Here is a 16662-nt window from a genome sequence, read left to right on the forward strand (position 1 = left end):
CCCATTTACAATGCCTTTCATAATATTCTAGCATTTTCTGTCGAGGTGTGGTAAGAGAGCAAGAGCTCACAGTCTTGTGGGGCACTGAAGAAGGTTCTAATCCCCAAGAAGGAAAAGTGAAGAGGACTCCGGATCCCGAGCACTGTGAATGAGAGGGGTTTGAAAAGACCCAAGAGGCATCTCTGCCGTCGGTCTCAGCCGCTTCATCATGTGGGGGCCTGTGGTGCAAGGGGACCAACGACCACCAGGTGGCAGCAGAGAAGAACAAGTCAGTGGCCGGCCGGGTGCTAAACTCCAATCCCGAGTCTGGGGAACGGGAAGTGCAGAGTCACGCCCACACGCAAGGCAGGTCTGAACTGGGCCAAAGGGGTAGTGGGTATGGCAACCTTGTAGTAACAGCTCACACCATCGTTAAACTCATTCTGTGCCAAGCAGGTGGTAAGCCTTATCTCCTTTAACTTTTACAACCAATCTAGGGAGCAGGTACTATTAATAACTCTCTTTTTATAGATGCATGCTATGACGGTTCTAAGAGGTTTATGATTTATCCAAGGTTACACAGACCGAAGAGAGGAAGTGCAGGCAGTTTGGACTTTAGAGCCCCAACTGTGAGCCTATTGGCGGTGGTGGTGGGTAGATGTTACACCAGGGAAGAATGTTATGCCAGGGAATAAGAGAAACCACTAGGGGGATGGGGGTAGGGGGAGGGCAGGTGGAGCCTGGGCTGGGCTGGACTGGCTCTGGGGCAGAGCCTGGGGCCTCGGCCAGTCCAGGGACAGTGAGGCAAAGGGAAAACTGCTGGGGGCACTTTCAGGAAACGGGATATGTAGGATTTTGAGGCTGAGGGTCCCTGGTGACTTATTTAAAGAAGCCACCCCAACTCTTCCTGGGTGCTTCACCCTAACAGGACTGGGTACCCCAGAGGCTGCAAAACCACTCAAAGACCTAAAGAGATGCCCCTGTAAGATCTGATCCGGGCTCCCTTGCTGAGCTCCAAAAAGCAAAGTAGCTGGAGGGGAAGTGCCAAGACAGGTCACAGTATCCCCAGTGCGCTGGGCCTGGCCCCAGAGCCTCTTCTTGGGGAGTGGACAATGCCAGCTGCCTTGCAGCTTCCACCCTGGAACGGTGCCCGGGCACACTCAGGGCCCCCGGATTAGCTCACATCACTGAGGGACTTGAGCGAGACCCAGGAACTTCACTTTGCCTGGAGATCCAGGTCAGTACCTTCTTCCTCTCTGGTCTGGCTGCTCATCATCCAGGGGGCCACATTAGTGGCACATTTCAGTCTCTAGGCTCAGAACTGCATCCTTTAGTTAACATGTCTTGTAGGATTCTAAAACAGAAAAATGACATAGGTAAAAAAACTAAGGGTATCTGAGTAAGATCTGGCTTTAGTTACTGGTTCATTATTGTAACTAATTTAAGATATTAATAATAGGGGAACTGGGTGTGGGTTATCTATTATTTTCATATTTTTCTGTAAATCTAAGGCTGTTCTAAAAAATAAAGTATACATTAAAAATTAAAAAAAAAAGTAAATAAAAGAACTGAGTCTTTCTTTCTAGACTAGCACCCACCACTAGGCCTTCCTAGGAGTTATTGGGCATAAACCTGAGCCTCAGGTTAAAGTTGCTCTCCTCAAATCCCTTGACACCAAAGGCTTGTATCCTTCCTGATTTTCTTATGAAATCTCCTAAATCAGCCTCAGTTCTGGGAATCCAGACCAAGTCACATTCTTTCTCTGCTGCGGGGCCTTTGCACTGGTTCTTCTCTATGAAACACTCTCCAACCATCTTTGAATGGCTGACTCCTTGTCACTCAGATCTGTTTGCATTTTCTCTCCTTTTTAGAAAGGAGAGAAGGATCTCACCTAATAAAGATCAACCTCACTCATGCTGTTTCATTTCTCCCATGCCATTTCCACTGATGATTATCCAGTGCCGATAATGCCCTCACACAAGACAGTCCAGGGGGAACTGGAAAGAACTATAAGATTTGCAAGGTGGGGAAAGGGACCTCATGTTGTAGTTGTGTTAGTTGATCAGTCATGTCCAACTCTTTGCGACTCCATGGACTGTAGCCCACCAGGCTCTTCTGTCCATGGAAATTCTCCAGGCAAGAATACTGGAGTGGTTTGCCATTCCATTCTCCAAGAGATCTTCCCAACCCAGGGATTGAACTCAGGTCCCCTGCATTGCAGGCAAATTCTTTCCCATCTGAACTACCAAGAAAGCCGTAAAGGGCAACTTTAGCGGTCATTTAATCTAAGTCCTTGGCTGATGAGAACTCTCACATTCCTTAATTCTGGTGGGTGTTTTGTTTAGTTTTTGCTAGTTTACAATGGTTACAGAGAGCTGGTGAGCAATGATAATTCTGTCCCACTGAAATGCTTCTGGGCTATACACATTTGACTCTCAGAGCAGGCTATGTATATTGAATTAGCCCTGATTTCAATTAAATTCTAGGTAGGTCATATCCACCTTCAAAGAGGAAATTTTCTCTGCTCCTTGCCAGTGCAAGAAACCCATTCTTCCCAGGGGACAGTCATCTCGGGGGGTGTCACAAAAAACCTGGGAGCTTAGCTCAGGAAGTTTCAGGGATCCTTTAATTCCTCCTCTTGATCAGGAGGTCGTGCTCCTAGATGACCTTCAGGCCTGAGACTAAAGGGTCACCCACACTTTGAGGTGAAGATGAGGGAGGGTAGAGGGTGCCCCGTTATGACTGAATTTCAAGTAAATGGCAAATAATTTTTTGCACTAAAAATATTTCATGGGACACTGTTATACTAAAATCTATTCACTGCTTATCTGAAATTCAAATGTAACTGGAAAGCCTATATTTTATCTGGCAATCCTACAGAGGGATCAGCATTAAAACTAATGACTTCCCTAAGATGAAACTCTGGGATTAAGGGGAAAAAGAGGCCACAGTGAGCCATGACTTTTTGAGGAGAGGAATGAAGTTGGTTTCTTTCACGCTAATTAAGCAATCACAAACGACCCCATCAGAAATCCAAACTCGTGATTAACATGGGACTCAAGACCAGGGGAAAAAAAAAATCAAAAAGGTTAAGAGCCAGAGAAGCAAATCTTCACACAAACGGCAGCCAGCAGACGGAGTTGGTCCCAGGCAGGCAGGTAAGAGCAAAGCCTTTTCACCCACTCTTTCAGAACAGAACAGGGTTTGGGAGATTCCAGTGGACTCCTGGAATACCTGGAAGTCGGCAGAATTCTCCTCAATATTCAGAATTCTCCGACTTGTGAGGGTTCACAAAATCTCTTCCTAGGTCCTACCTCTAGACTGTCCATAAGCAAAGCAGAGAAGCAGGAAAGGCAGTTATTCAGGCTGTAACTGGCTCACAAACAGCTGTGTCTAGCCCCTTGAAGAGCCACTTTTCTTGGCTCAGGTGGGATGACGTACATTTGCTGTCCCCAAACTGTTTGCCAAGGCTCGAAACTGGAGGTATAGATTTACAGAAGACAACTTAATGCAGAATTCGTTTTGTGTCTGCCATTTTGAGCAGAGTTCATCCCCACATTATTCACCTGAGATGATCAGTAAGGTCAAGTGTGACTTCTTTACAACTGGGAAGCGCAAATTACACATGAAATGCCCCAAGGAAAGGGCTCATGGGGTGAACGCTCCACTCCCCTGTCTCACTTCTCTTCAGCTGTTTTAAACGGGCTCATTAATATAACTCTCTGGGGATCAGACCTATGCAGTTCACGAGAATAAAAGGAATGAAAAACACACAATAGCAAGGAGAGAAGAGAAATCATTGTTGGTTTTTAATAAGCACACTCTAATGATGACCACTGAAGTTCATGGGGTTTTTGTTTGTTTGTTTGTTTGTATCATAGTTTAAAATTTCATATTTTGGGGACAGTTTCCTTTGTTGGAAAATGGGCTTGAAGGAATCTGTGCTAAGGCACATGTACATTATATCATCATAGCCTTTTATTTGTCCAAGGATTGATATAAAATAATACCTCTGGAGAGAAATAACTCCTCTTATTAATCTGTCTTGAGCCAGGGGAAGTAAGCAATGAATAAAAATGCTTTTTGTTTGTTTCTCTACAAGTTTATGGTATAGGTTAAATTAAAGGTCAAATCACAACTCAGTTTGAAAGTTTTTTTTCCTTTTGTTTGTGGTTTCTTCTTTGAACTTAAATTCCAGTTGGTAGAAAGGGGTTAAAAAGCTGAGCAATTCCCACTTTATATCTGCAAAAGAAACAAGTACAAGTCCTCTCACAGAGAGAAAACAGAGGGTTTGGATGTCATTTTTTGTCACCTAGCAAGAATGTCTTTGTGGGTGTTTTTGAGATGGTGAACACTCTGGATGCATGAAATGACACCTGTGTGTCTCTGCTGCTAGGCGTCCCGTGGCCTGACCCTACAAGATGCCAAGAGAAGAGCCTCACTTCTTCTATGGTTCCCCCCGGAAAGGGCACAGTCACTCTTATGTCACGGCTGAAGAGTAAGTTCAAAACCAGACCCAGCGGGGATACAGTTTGCCGTTTGCTGACACAGCCTCTGGCTTCCACCAGCACATGTCTGTCCGTAAATCTCTCTAGTGTTTATTTCTCCAGAAATAAACCTGGCAATGAGGTAAGGAGACCCTGAGGTCCTACAAAAGGTCTCAGGTTTCTCTGAGGCCAAAGAGGCAAAGAAGGAGGGAAGGTAAAAACCTGGATCTTGCCATTTTTGTTTGCATTCTTGGCTATGAGGCCTTTACCGTGGGTCCCCAGGCTGAAAAACACCTGTCTGAGAGCATGATGCCTCTGTCCTCAAGCCTTGCCTGTCTACTCCACTCAGACTCCCAGAGGTGGTTTGCAGATAGAACAGAGGCAAGTTGCTAAAGGACAGTGAGGTTGAAGGGCAGGTGTGTCCCTCCACCTGCTAACTGAGTCCAAGGTGAAGAGGCTGGTCATAATCTTTGCATCAGTGCTTTACCCTAAGAAAGGTGTTTTGTATTATGAATTATTTTAAAATAAGTCTTTGCATGATTAAACATTTCTAAGTGCTAAGCAGTGTACACGAGCTCAAGATGCTATTCTCTCCTTTGTAGAAAATCTTACAACCTACTGGGAGAGTTAGGCATGGGAGTAATTTCATCAGGTATAAGTGCTGTGACGGGAACACAGGCCACAGGACATACTCTGCAAGGACGAGAGTGGGCAAGGGGTGGTGGCGGTGGGAGGGGCCCCTCCCCGGGTGGAGACTCCAACAGGACAAATGAGCGATCTGGGTTTTGTTTGGACTGTCTCTTAAGTGATCTGCTCAGAACTTCCCGCAAACCTGCTGTCTTGGGAGAGAACTGTTGAATTGCTTTACTGGAGTGAACTTGCAGGGGCAAGAGAGATGGAGAACCTGTCAAAGGCACTGAGGAGGAGTTCAGGCTGGAGCATTTCTTCAGAAGACCCTAGTGGGATTCTCTAATACCCCTGCATGGTGAAATGGGATGTGGTGGTGAGATCTTCTGAAAAAATGTCCCAAGAGCAAAAATATACTCTTGAGGGGTGCAACTGCACATGGTATTAGGTAGTATATTTTTCAGGGTTTGCATGATGACTCAACAGACTCTATCTCTGTGAAACCACAGTTGAGAAATTCTCAGTTGAGGCGGCATAAGCCACCTATGGAGCTTGTGAAAAGGCAGCTTCCTAGGCACTGCTGCCCAAGAGGCTGACTCAGTAGGTCGTGGGGTCAGGGGCCCAGGATCTATTTAACATGCATCTCAGGCAACTCCCTTGCAGGAGGTATTTGGGTGATATCTGAGAAGCCCTGCCCGGCTGGGCAATGGGTTCTTAATGGTGTGTCTGGCACATCCCAGCATTTTTGGCTCTCACTTCCTGTGTGTGAGCGCAATGTGACTGTGGTGTGGGGAATTCAAACAGAGCTCTGTGTGTGTCAAGATGCCTGAGGGGGTGACCACAGCCTTAGGAGGTAGAATGAGAGCACAGCCATGCTGGGAATGGAATCATCTGCCTTCAGTCATGAGAACCCACTGAATGCCCTCGTAACAGCTTCATTTCAGGAAGGGGTGATGCGGTCAGAAAGGCACTGGCTGGGTACCTCTGGCCAGTTGCTGTGAATGCTGGTTCTGCCACTCTCTGGTTGTGCAACCTTGGGCATTTTACCAGCCTAAAGTCTTGGGGATGTCAGATGTGATATGAATGTCATACCTACTCCTGAGGATTGTTGTGACAGAGCCAATAGCAGGGTGCTCACCATAGTGCTTGGCAGGGTTGTTGTGAGAATTAAATAATCTAACGAATACAGAATGGTTATCATGGTACCCAGCTTCCAGCAGACATTAAATCAAAGTTAATTTCTGTTCCTTTTTTGTGGACTGACAGTTGGGGAAAATGTTTTAAACTAGTCCTGATGGAAAGATAACTCAGTCCACAGAAGGGTCAGCTGCCACTGCACCTGTTGCTCTTGGAGCCTGGGTGCTGGGGCCCATGACAGCACTGCTGCTGTGGACACACACCTGAGAGGCTCCTAGAGATGGTTCTGTCTCTGTATATGCATGATGGAGGCCCATGGGTGCCCGGGGTGGGGTGGGGTGGAATACTCCTTGGGGACTGGGAGGTGCTTCTCTGATCGCAAAGCCCCTGTGAAGAGAGAAGATTGACACATGTTTCATCATAATCTGGAGCAAGGTTCCCACACCAATGTGGACATGTCTGTCTCTCGGGCCAGGGCTGCAGGGATTGGCATCCTGACAGTGATTCTGGGAATTCTACTACTTCTCAGCTGCTGGTACTGCAGAAGACGAAGTGGATACCGAAGCTTGAAGGTCAGTAAAGTTCCCACTGCTGAGTCCCTCCAGTTCCAGGCCCTCCCTTATCCTTTCTCTGAAGTTCTGGGGAGTGGGGTGACAGTCTCATGATCACCTCCAGCACTGATTCATGGTTCTGATGCATCTTTCTCTACACTGTACATCTTATAAGTCTTCCTTTGCTTCTGCCCGGGTGTGAATCCCAACCAGGAACCTGGCCCATCTTTCTGATTCCACTCACAGCAAACTTGAGGGCCTGCATATGTAGCTGATGGTTTTGGGGGTAAGGGGGAAGGCTTCATGGTCCTCTTGCATAGTGAACAGAAGTACATAAGACACTCCAGGTCTTACCAATCCTTCTGGGGATTCCCACTGGTTCTGTTACTCCACTTAGTGGCCCATTCTTCCTACCCTACCTCTTCACTCCTTTCTTTCCAGGTTTCCTGGGAATTCCAAGTTCTTCTAACTCTATTAGCAAGCAGTCCAGCATAGCCAGGACCCCTGTAGCCATCAGTGCAGTGAGGAAACTGTCCACCCCTCAGCAGCACAAAGGACCGCCAGATTTTTAACAGGTTCCTCCTTCCTTTGATGCTCAATGTGGTTTGATTAGGATTTTTGCTCCTTTACCCATACGAGCAGTAAGTAAACAAAAAGCAGGATCCTTCAAAAATGAGCAGCATCAACAGAGTCACTAACCTGTGAAGACTACAGGTTTCAGAAACCTCGCTTCAAAGACAGGTAGCAGTTTGGAACTTAAGCATCCAAAGGCATTCTCCACAGTGAGCAACAGGATAGAAGGAGAGTTGCCATTTTTCTCTCTCCTTTCTCTTTGTTATTACAGAGCTGAAAGCTTCTGAGGTTGATATATAATGGGAAAAAATTTATCTTTACAAAAGATGTTGGCAAGTCCCCTTCCTCATTTAGCAACACTTCATTCAGAGAAAGTGGTTTTGTGATGGAGAGGAGGGCTGGTCTGGGTGGAGGGCTAGATTCTGGCAGTCTGAGAAGAAGAGGAAGGTGAAAATGGTAGCTTCAAATTCTTCTCCTTGCTGGAAAGCTTGGGAAGTCCCATGTGACCCTTTTCCTAACGCCCACCTTGCCATGGTGTCCCAGATAGAAATCAGGAAAGTCAGGGTGAAGGTGGGAGACGCAGTCACCAAGCAGCAGCCCCATTTATGGGAAGGAGAAGTTCTGGAGTCTGAATAGGACTGCGACCACAGCCAAGCCTCGGGTTGAGAGGTTAGGGAATATAACTCTTTGCTCTCTGCTATACACTTCATGTGTACCTCTAGAACAAGGTGATGACATTGCCTTGTAATTTGTTATTTACTTTTTGCTTCTTCTACCCCTTTTCTTCATCCTATTTGGAGCTGATGCAGAAAGTAGTTTTTATTCCCCTTTTACTTCCAGAGCCTAGCATGATGCCTGGCATACAGCAGTCACCCAATTGTATGACATAAGGATTTGGTCTCACTCTGCTGTTGACTTAGTGGTGGCCTTAGATTTTCATTTCTCTGAGCCTCATTTGCTCTATTATACACCTAGACACAGATGACATAACATGATGCGTATCACTTTTTATGTAATATATGCTTTCTTCTATAATTAAAAAAATTTATTCTATGTTTACATATAAAAAAAACAATGATTAGTCTTTCAAGGAATAAAAGCTCTACAAACTCAATATATTGGTATCCATTCTTTAACTGTCCATAATTGCTAGCTTGATGCTACCCAGACAAAAAAGCAACTTTCCCCCCCATTCTGCTTCAACACTCTCTTATCTTAAATGCATTCAATGGAAGAAAGACAGTCTGAGTCATGGAGTTAGACACTGAGCATTTTGCCTTTCTGTTCAACCTGCATCCTCCAGTCCTCCAGCTCTAGCGACTTGTGGAGTTTATGGAATTTTTATGAGATTTAAAAACTGTGTTTAAATTCCCTGGTTCCTTCTAATGTTTAAAAATGGAGTCATTTATTTTTAAAATTTATATTAAAATCTTGTTTTGAGACTTTCATATCTCCTGAAGAGCCAGGTTGGGGACCAGCAGTCTAAGAAATGTAGGTAAAATTATGTAAAGTAGTGCATTAAGTATTGTATTTAATTACATAATTACCTGTCTCTCTTTGGTGATTCTGTTTTCATCATAAAACAGAAGAACACAAATGATGATTAATGCAAGCTTCGGGTACCACTTTTATCAACCTTTATTAAGCTTTGAAATATGTTTATTTTTCCACTTTCATTGCTCACAGAATGGTAGAAAGGTTGGTTGGAAGTAAGGTCTCCTAAAATTTCTTCCTTGCCCAATAATTCCTCTTAGACCCGAAAAACACCTTTTGAAAGGAAAGACTGCTTTTTGCAGAAATGCGTTCCTGCAGAAAAATGATTTATAAGGCATTGGAAGTTGGCTTTCATATTTATGAATTTTATTCTTTCACGTCTAAGTTTAGGACATAACACTTCTGATTCTTGGGGAAAAATTCAAAAGCTCTCCTGACAGCTCACTTTACACTCATGTCTTTCAGGGTCATGTTTCTCAATGTACAGTCAGGGGCCCCTGCACTCAAATAACCTGGAGTTCTGGCTAAAATGTAGTCTGGGACCATCTCTGGTGGTGGGACCCAGGACCCTGTTTGAACACACACACTGAAGTTTGATGCAAATACACAGAATTGGCAGTGAACTGGAGAAGTGAATCACACTCCTAACCTATGGTAGGTGAGGATCAAAAAAATAAGGAACAAAACCAATAATCGAGGTAAAGGGAAAGAATGCATTCACATTAACACACCTCGTGCTGTGCTATGCTGTGCTTCGTTGCTCAATCATGTCTGAGTCTTTGCAACCTCAAAGATTGTAGCCCGCCAGGCTCTTCTGTTCATGGGGATTCTCCAGGCAAGAATACTGGAGTGGGTTTCCATGCCCTCCTCCAGGGGATCTTCCCAACCCAGAAATGGAACCCAGGTCTCCTGCATTGCAGGCAGATTCTTTACTCTCTGAGCCACCAGGGAAGTCCAAGAATACTGGAGTGGTTAGTCTATCCCTTCCCCAAGGGAACTTTCTGACCCCGGGATTGATCCAGGGTCTCCTGCATAGCAGGCAGATTCTTTACCAGCTGAGCTAAGCAGGAAGCCCATTAAGCACCTTACTGGAGGTATATCACTAGGAGCTGTGGAGGGCAGCAGAACCTCCTTGGATCCTCTTGTCAAGATTGGGGTCCTTGTGCTTATATCCTTCCAAAAGGTAGTGTCAATAATAATTTCAGAGTAGAGTTTAGGAAAACTTCTTTACAGCCAGCAGACCCTATAGGTACCAGTCCCAACCATGTCTGGTCTCATCCAATTGATGATCCAAACACTTCTCCTCCCTGGGAGACCCGTCCGGATGCCCATCTCTTTCAACCCAGTAACACCAATAATCAACCACAGTCTACAGACAAGACTGCGGAGGAGGCACTGAACATTGGCACAGCCGTCCTATTCCAGTTCCCCTCAGCCAGGACTTCAGAGAGCTGCTCATGCCCTACTGGTGGATTTGGTTCACAGATAATGTTTGGGTCTGTAACTTAAAAAACTGAATTAGGTGCAAACATTTAAAAGTAACATTTTATGTAAAAATCTTAATTTCTAGTTTATTTTTTGAAAAAAATCAAAAGATCTGGCAAAACTTGGCAGCTATGCAGTGGTTTGTCCCTTTGGAAGCGACACATACTCCCTCCTTTTCTATGACCCCCATCTGACTTCCTCCTTCCTCTAAGGGTCAGATCGTAGCGGGGTCATGCCAGGCACAGGCAATAAGGAAGTGCATTGCCTGGAGAGCCCTGGACCAGCAGTATTAGTATCACTTGGGAACTTGCCAGAAGTGCAAATTTATAGGGCTTCACCCTATACCTACTATGTCAGAAATTCTGGGTGCAAGCCCAGCAATCTGTGTTTAACAAGCCCCCCAGGTGACACTGCTGCATTCTGAAGTTTGAGAATGACTACTGTGGAGAATTTAATGGTAAGAGCAACTAAAAGTCTGCTTTTTATGATCACAATGTGCCAGCAATTTAAAACAATGCCAGTAATGAAATATTCCACTTCACCTGGGCAGAGTGCATCTGCAGTCTCTGCTTTGGTACGTGTATCTGTCTTGCACAAACTGTTGTCATTCTATTCTAGGGATGGAGAGCATCCCCCCCTCAACCTATGCAAATGACAAAACTATAAGCTTTTACCCACCCCTTCCCCCAATAATTCAAAGTGCACAACAGCCTTGGGCTGACTTGTCATTGTTGTGATGTGACTTGGAAGCTCAGCACTACAACCACAGTATTTCTACCACAACACAAGCACTCACAGTGTTTAAGATATATTGCTGTCTTTATGGGGAAGGCAGAAATAGACAGAGTGCCCCTGCTATCAAGCTGTTCCTATGTTTCTCCTCACTGTGAAACCACCTCCTGCCTCCATAGCTCTGATCTACTCCTCTTGTAATCATTCTCTGAGATCCAGTTTTATATTTCACTCCTCTCCTTCCTTTCAAAAATATTCATTGACTAATAGGTGTCAGGCACTGTATTAGGTGTTTTGTTGTGCTCAGTCATGTCCGACTCTTTGTGACCCCATAGATTGTAGCCTGCCAGGCTCCTCTGTCCATGGGATTTTTCCAAGGAAGAATACTGGAGTGGGTTGCCATTTCCTCCTCCAAGGGATCTTCCTGACTCCACATCTCCTGCATTGGCAGGTGGGTCCTTTACCACTGAGCCACTGGGGAAGCCTAGTTTTGAGAGGTAGGTGACATCATCTTCATATTACTGATGAAAACACTGGAATTCGAGAGACTAAGTGACTACCTGAGGATACACTGAGGATAAGTGGCAGGGCCAAGATTAAAATTCATTCTTAAGATGTCAACTTCCTTCTCTTTTTCTTTAATGGACTCAATTATTTTTTCTCACCCACTGACCTTCATGAATTCACATTTCAGGACAAAAACATTCATGCTGGTACTCAAAGTACCCTGACAGGAGGATGTTCACATGAGGGGCTTGGTCAACAGGACAGCAAATTGCCTTTTCAAGAGAACAAGGGTAAACCTGTGGTAGGTTGAGATCCTGCATCCTGGTATTTCTGTATATGCTTACTTTTAACTCAAATGAATAAAATATTGCCATTTAAAAAGCAAGGGCAATGTGAATATACTTAATACTACTGACTAAAAAATGGTTAAAATGTTAAATTTTATATGGTATATTTTACCATAATAAAAAGTAAACAGTAAGATTAAAACCAAGGGAATTCACAGAGGTTTTCTTAAATTGTGTCCCCTCATATCCAGAGTTTCCTGAGTCAATAATGAAACATCTACATGCAAGGCCCAAAGGAAGAACTCGGTTCTGGATACAATGTCCTTTTGTCTCATGTTTTTTAGTATAATTGCTTTTGTCCTGAACATAGACATATCTAACAGAGGAAAAAAGTGCCTATTATTAATTGTATAGAGTTGCACTGTCCAATAGTTGCACTGTAGCCCCTAGTTACATGCGGTTATTGAAAACCTGAAATGCAGTACTTTGAATTAAGACATCTTGGAATACATACTAGATTTCAACAACTTATTATGAGGAAAATAACATAAAAATCCACTAATGAGTTTTATACTGACTACAGGTTGAAGTGATAATATCTTACTTCAACATGAAAGTGGGGTTAAATAAAATATATTAGTGAAATTAATTTTACTTGTTTCTCTTAATTTTTAAAAATGCAGCTACTAGGAATTTTAAAACCACATATGTGGTACATTCTATTTCTACTGGACAGTCCTGGTATAGATGCAGTAATTATAGCTTTTGAGAGCACTGGCTCCAGAGCCAAATTACTATATTTGACTCTCAGCTCCATGACTGGCCAGCTGTAAGACATTCATCAAGTGATTTAACTTCCTTGTGCCCCAGTTTCCTGACCTGTAACATAAAAACAATGGAAATATTCCTAAGGTTGTTGTGAGCATTAAATGAGGGCCTGATAGATTTGTGCTCTGTTGATAGATGCAACGGCCTTTAGACACAGCTATCAGGATTTATGCTTGTGGTAAAGATGCAGTGTGATCAGTGTTTGTAACAGGACTGAAAAATTTGTAAATTAGGGCTTGGGACTTCTACTGATAAAGATAATCCAAGGAGATTTTGGGGAAGTCACTTAGCCTTTTTTCTCTGCTGTTATCCCTCCACCACTGCCCAAATGCTTCAACATACACACTTGTGTAATTTAACATTAATTACCTCATTGGGTGGAAATTAGATATGAAACAAGTTTCAACCCAGAGCAAAAGTATAAACGTGATGCAGTATTTTGACTTAATCCCTCTTTCAGAATCATGTGTGTTGTTGTCAAGCCCATGCTCTCCTTTCTCATCCTCACAGATTCCCAATGCTCCACCTGCTTATGAGAAACTGTCCGCAGAACAGTCACCACCACCTTATTCTCCATGAGAGCCAGTGAGGCCTTGAGATGTGCTGAAATGATTTCCCTTATGCTTTTGCTTGAATTTGATGTGGGCATGCAATGTTCTACTTCAGAATGCTGTAGAAACAGTGTACATTATCTCTAATAATAAGCTGAGTGTCAAATTCTTTGTAAGGCAACTAGCAATACTGATTGAGGAAATGATGAGAAATACTAAAATGGGAAAAGCTTTGTCAATAAACATTGTAATGGATGATACTATCTGTGCCAGTAATAATAAATCTACAATGTTGTTTTCTGAGGGAGAGCATTCAAGTGTGTGTTCTGGGACCACTGGATTTCTTTTTAAGTTAAAATGTGGCTAAAAACGAACTACTATTCTGATTTTTGAAGAAGCAGCCTCTTGACCAACATGAACTCTAACTGAACAGTTGCAGGTTAGTCTGTGTTATGGAGTACTCAAAATGATACCTTTACAGGTTTAAGATCAAGAGCTGAATGACCTAACAAATTACAGCCAGATTCATCTGATCAGGAATCAGTCATATCTCTTTGTGTTCTGCAATTCCATGGTGTAATAACACACTGCAGAGATCCTGTATCTTTAGTAATACAGTTCATGCAGTTTTAATTACATTTCACTTCAATGCTCAATGCTATGATAATTAATGACAAGGATTTCCTGTTAAATCAAAAGGTGGTGTAAGGACTTAAACAAGTAAAAGCTATTCTAGTTTGACACCTTGCCTTCAATGTCCCAAAGGCAAATTTAGCTCCTTTGGGCTCCCAAATTCCTCTCAAAAGAACATACAGAAGAAATCATAAAGGATCAGCAATTCTGGAATGGTGTCTTTATTTGTATAGCAACACTGCAATTTATGTGACATCTACATATTATTGTCTGTCTAATGTTTTTCTTCTGATCAGCTCATTTCAAGTTTTTTTTTGGTTTAACTTACATCACCAGTCTAAATGAAAAATCAGTATCACTTTTTAAAGTAGGGAATAAAGATAAAAAGAAGATAATGAAAGCAAATTACATTGGAACCTAGAAAGATACTGATGATCACAGCAGGCCATCAACTTGAGACCTGCCCTCATTATTAAAGAGGAAGATTAGCAAGAATCAGAGAAAATCTTTTGACATAATTAGAAGGCTTGTAAGAGAAAGAGATGACTTTCTCACTCTGTGACTTATGTGTCTAATGCTGAGTCAGTAAACCACCTACCATCATCTTGTGTCAGTGGAAATGCCAGTGTGGCATTTCCAGCATCATTTTCACTGAAGACACGCTTGCACGGGGCGGGGCGGTGGGGGGGGCACTGAATAAAGAGATTTAGTATACACATTGGAGAAAAGCTGTCATTCCACAAAGTACTAAAAGACATCCCATCTTTCCTGATTCTGTCCAGTCTTACTACTTAAAATAAACCCTCTCTCCCCTTTTCAAACAAATATATACTGAGAAAGAAAACTTAATTAGGATTTGGCTAGCTCCTATCCTCATTGTAGGGCCCTGTCTGAGCCTCAGTCCTCCACTTCCACAGATGAACCTGTATCCCCATGCCAAACCACAACTTATTTATCATTGTGTGTCACTGATGGTAGGGGCAGGGGTCTGAGACTTACTTCCACCCCTGCTATAAACAATCTTCCTGCTATTAATAAAGTCCCAGCAGGAATGTAAAAAAATTTTTTTGACAAAAGAATAAAGTTGGAGCCCTATCTCACAACATTATAAAAATTAGCTAAAAAAAAATTCATAGAGCTAAGTATAGGAGTTAAGGCTACTTTTTAGTTAAGACTTCTTGTTTTTCTTAGGAGAAAAAGAAGAATAAATTTTTGCAAAGTTAGATTTGGTAATGGTTTCTTTGATATGACAGAAAACCACAAGTGATGTTGGTAAATGGAATTCATCAAAATGAAAAGCATCATGCTTCAAATGATGGAAACAATCAAGAAAGAGAAGATATGCAGCACTGGGGGAAAATATCTGCAAATGATATACCTGATAAGGGACTTGTATGTGGTTTATATAAAGAACTCTTACAACAACAACAACAACAACAAAACAATTAAAAATTGAGCACATTTACAACACTACACATATTAAAATATATATATATTATATATACATATATATACATATAATATATATGTGTATATATATATATATATATAAAATCGTGGGTTCACACTGATAACTCCAATTCTATCAACTACAAAGGTTTAGTTGTAACCTTTTTCATTCTAAACTCTTTTCATATTTTCAAATCCATTTTTCCCGCTAGTTGGAAAATGACTTCTGTTAATCTCAAATTACCAACTTATTGCATGAATCACCTTAGTATGTAAGCATTTTACCATCAATGTGCCATACCATCCCACGCCCCCTCAAGAGATGCCATCCAGTCTGCTCAGATCCTGACATCTTGCTGTGGACTACCACCAACCAGCTCCCTAACTGGAACCCTCCTTATCCTGCTCAGGTGTCCATACCCTGTGCCCAAGCTTCTAACTGTCTGCCTCCCCCTGACATAGACCTCCTATGGAACCTGCTGTTCAAATGTCCTCTTTATCACAAGTGGGCTCTGACAACCTTAGCTCAGTGATCACCAACCCCATCCCCCCACCCACTGTGCACATGACCTCCTCAGACTTCTTTGGCTGCTCACTCCCTACTCTGGGCCAAAGTCACCCCTGCCCTCACCTTCCCACAGATGTTCTATCTTCTGCAGAGACTTCATCGCCACTCATTGGCCACTATTATTACCTACACCCTGCACCACAACTTGGCAAAGAATAATAATAATAATAATAATAATAATAATAATAATAATAATAAAGAACCTATGGCTTGAGCCCTGGACGCCTTCAAGACCCCCAGACCATCATTCGCTGAGAGTTCTCTCTTTTCCTCATGGACAAAGGCTATGTTCACAGAATTCTTCAAGGTAGTGTTCCAGGTGATGGACAAGGCTTCACTTAGTTTGCCAGAGAGCAGCTAGAAGAGTGAGATTCCATTTAAAGGACTAGAAAGTGCCAGTCAAAAGAAGAAACTGCTTCCTTCACAGAGGCAGCTACACCTTTGAACATGCCTCTCTGGTTGGAGGTCAGCTGACCACTCTGGGAGCCAGGAGGTGAAGACAGCAGAGCCACACGGGAGGAGCTGGTCACTGAGTCACCCCTGGAGGAAAGGCTCCCCCATCCAGGAATGCTTCGATGAAACGGGGGTAAGTTGGCCTCAGAGGAAATCCATCAACTGTTAACACATTGCCAAATTTGATACTGAAGTCCAAGGCTGTTACTTAATACCTTTTTGAGGACCTTCAGGGCTCTGCCCCTGCAGACATGAACTGACCAAACACAAACCAGAAGCCTCCAGGGGAGAGAGGTCTCTGTGACCTTTGCAGCCAGGATT

General features: G+C 43.1%; 1 protein-coding gene across 2 annotated transcripts; it reads left to right on the forward strand.

The window, feature by feature from the left end:
* The first annotated feature begins 334 nt into the window (after positions 1–334).
* On the forward strand, positions 335–13541 carry MLANA (melan-A). Of its 2 annotated transcripts, XM_070480455.1 has the most exons (6): positions 335–438; positions 3009–3137; positions 4376–4477; positions 6706–6802; positions 11760–11873; positions 13198–13541. In XM_070480455.1, the coding sequence occupies exons 3-6, from the start codon at positions 4401–4403 to the stop codon at positions 13264–13266; spliced, it is 357 nt and encodes a 118-aa protein (XP_070336556.1). In that variant the 5' UTR covers positions 335–438; positions 3009–3137; positions 4376–4400; the 3' UTR covers positions 13267–13541. The 2 variants fall into 2 exon arrangements, with proteins under 2 accessions (XP_070336556.1, XP_020760209.2); XM_020904550.2 differs by lacking the exon at positions 3009–3137.
* Positions 13542–16662: the final 3121 nt, after the last annotated feature.

This window comes from Odocoileus virginianus, chromosome 18 (genome assembly GCF_023699985.2).
Source record: "Odocoileus virginianus isolate 20LAN1187 ecotype Illinois chromosome 18, Ovbor_1.2, whole genome shotgun sequence".
In the NCBI taxonomy this organism is placed as follows: Eukaryota; Metazoa; Chordata; class Mammalia; order Artiodactyla; family Cervidae; genus Odocoileus; species Odocoileus virginianus.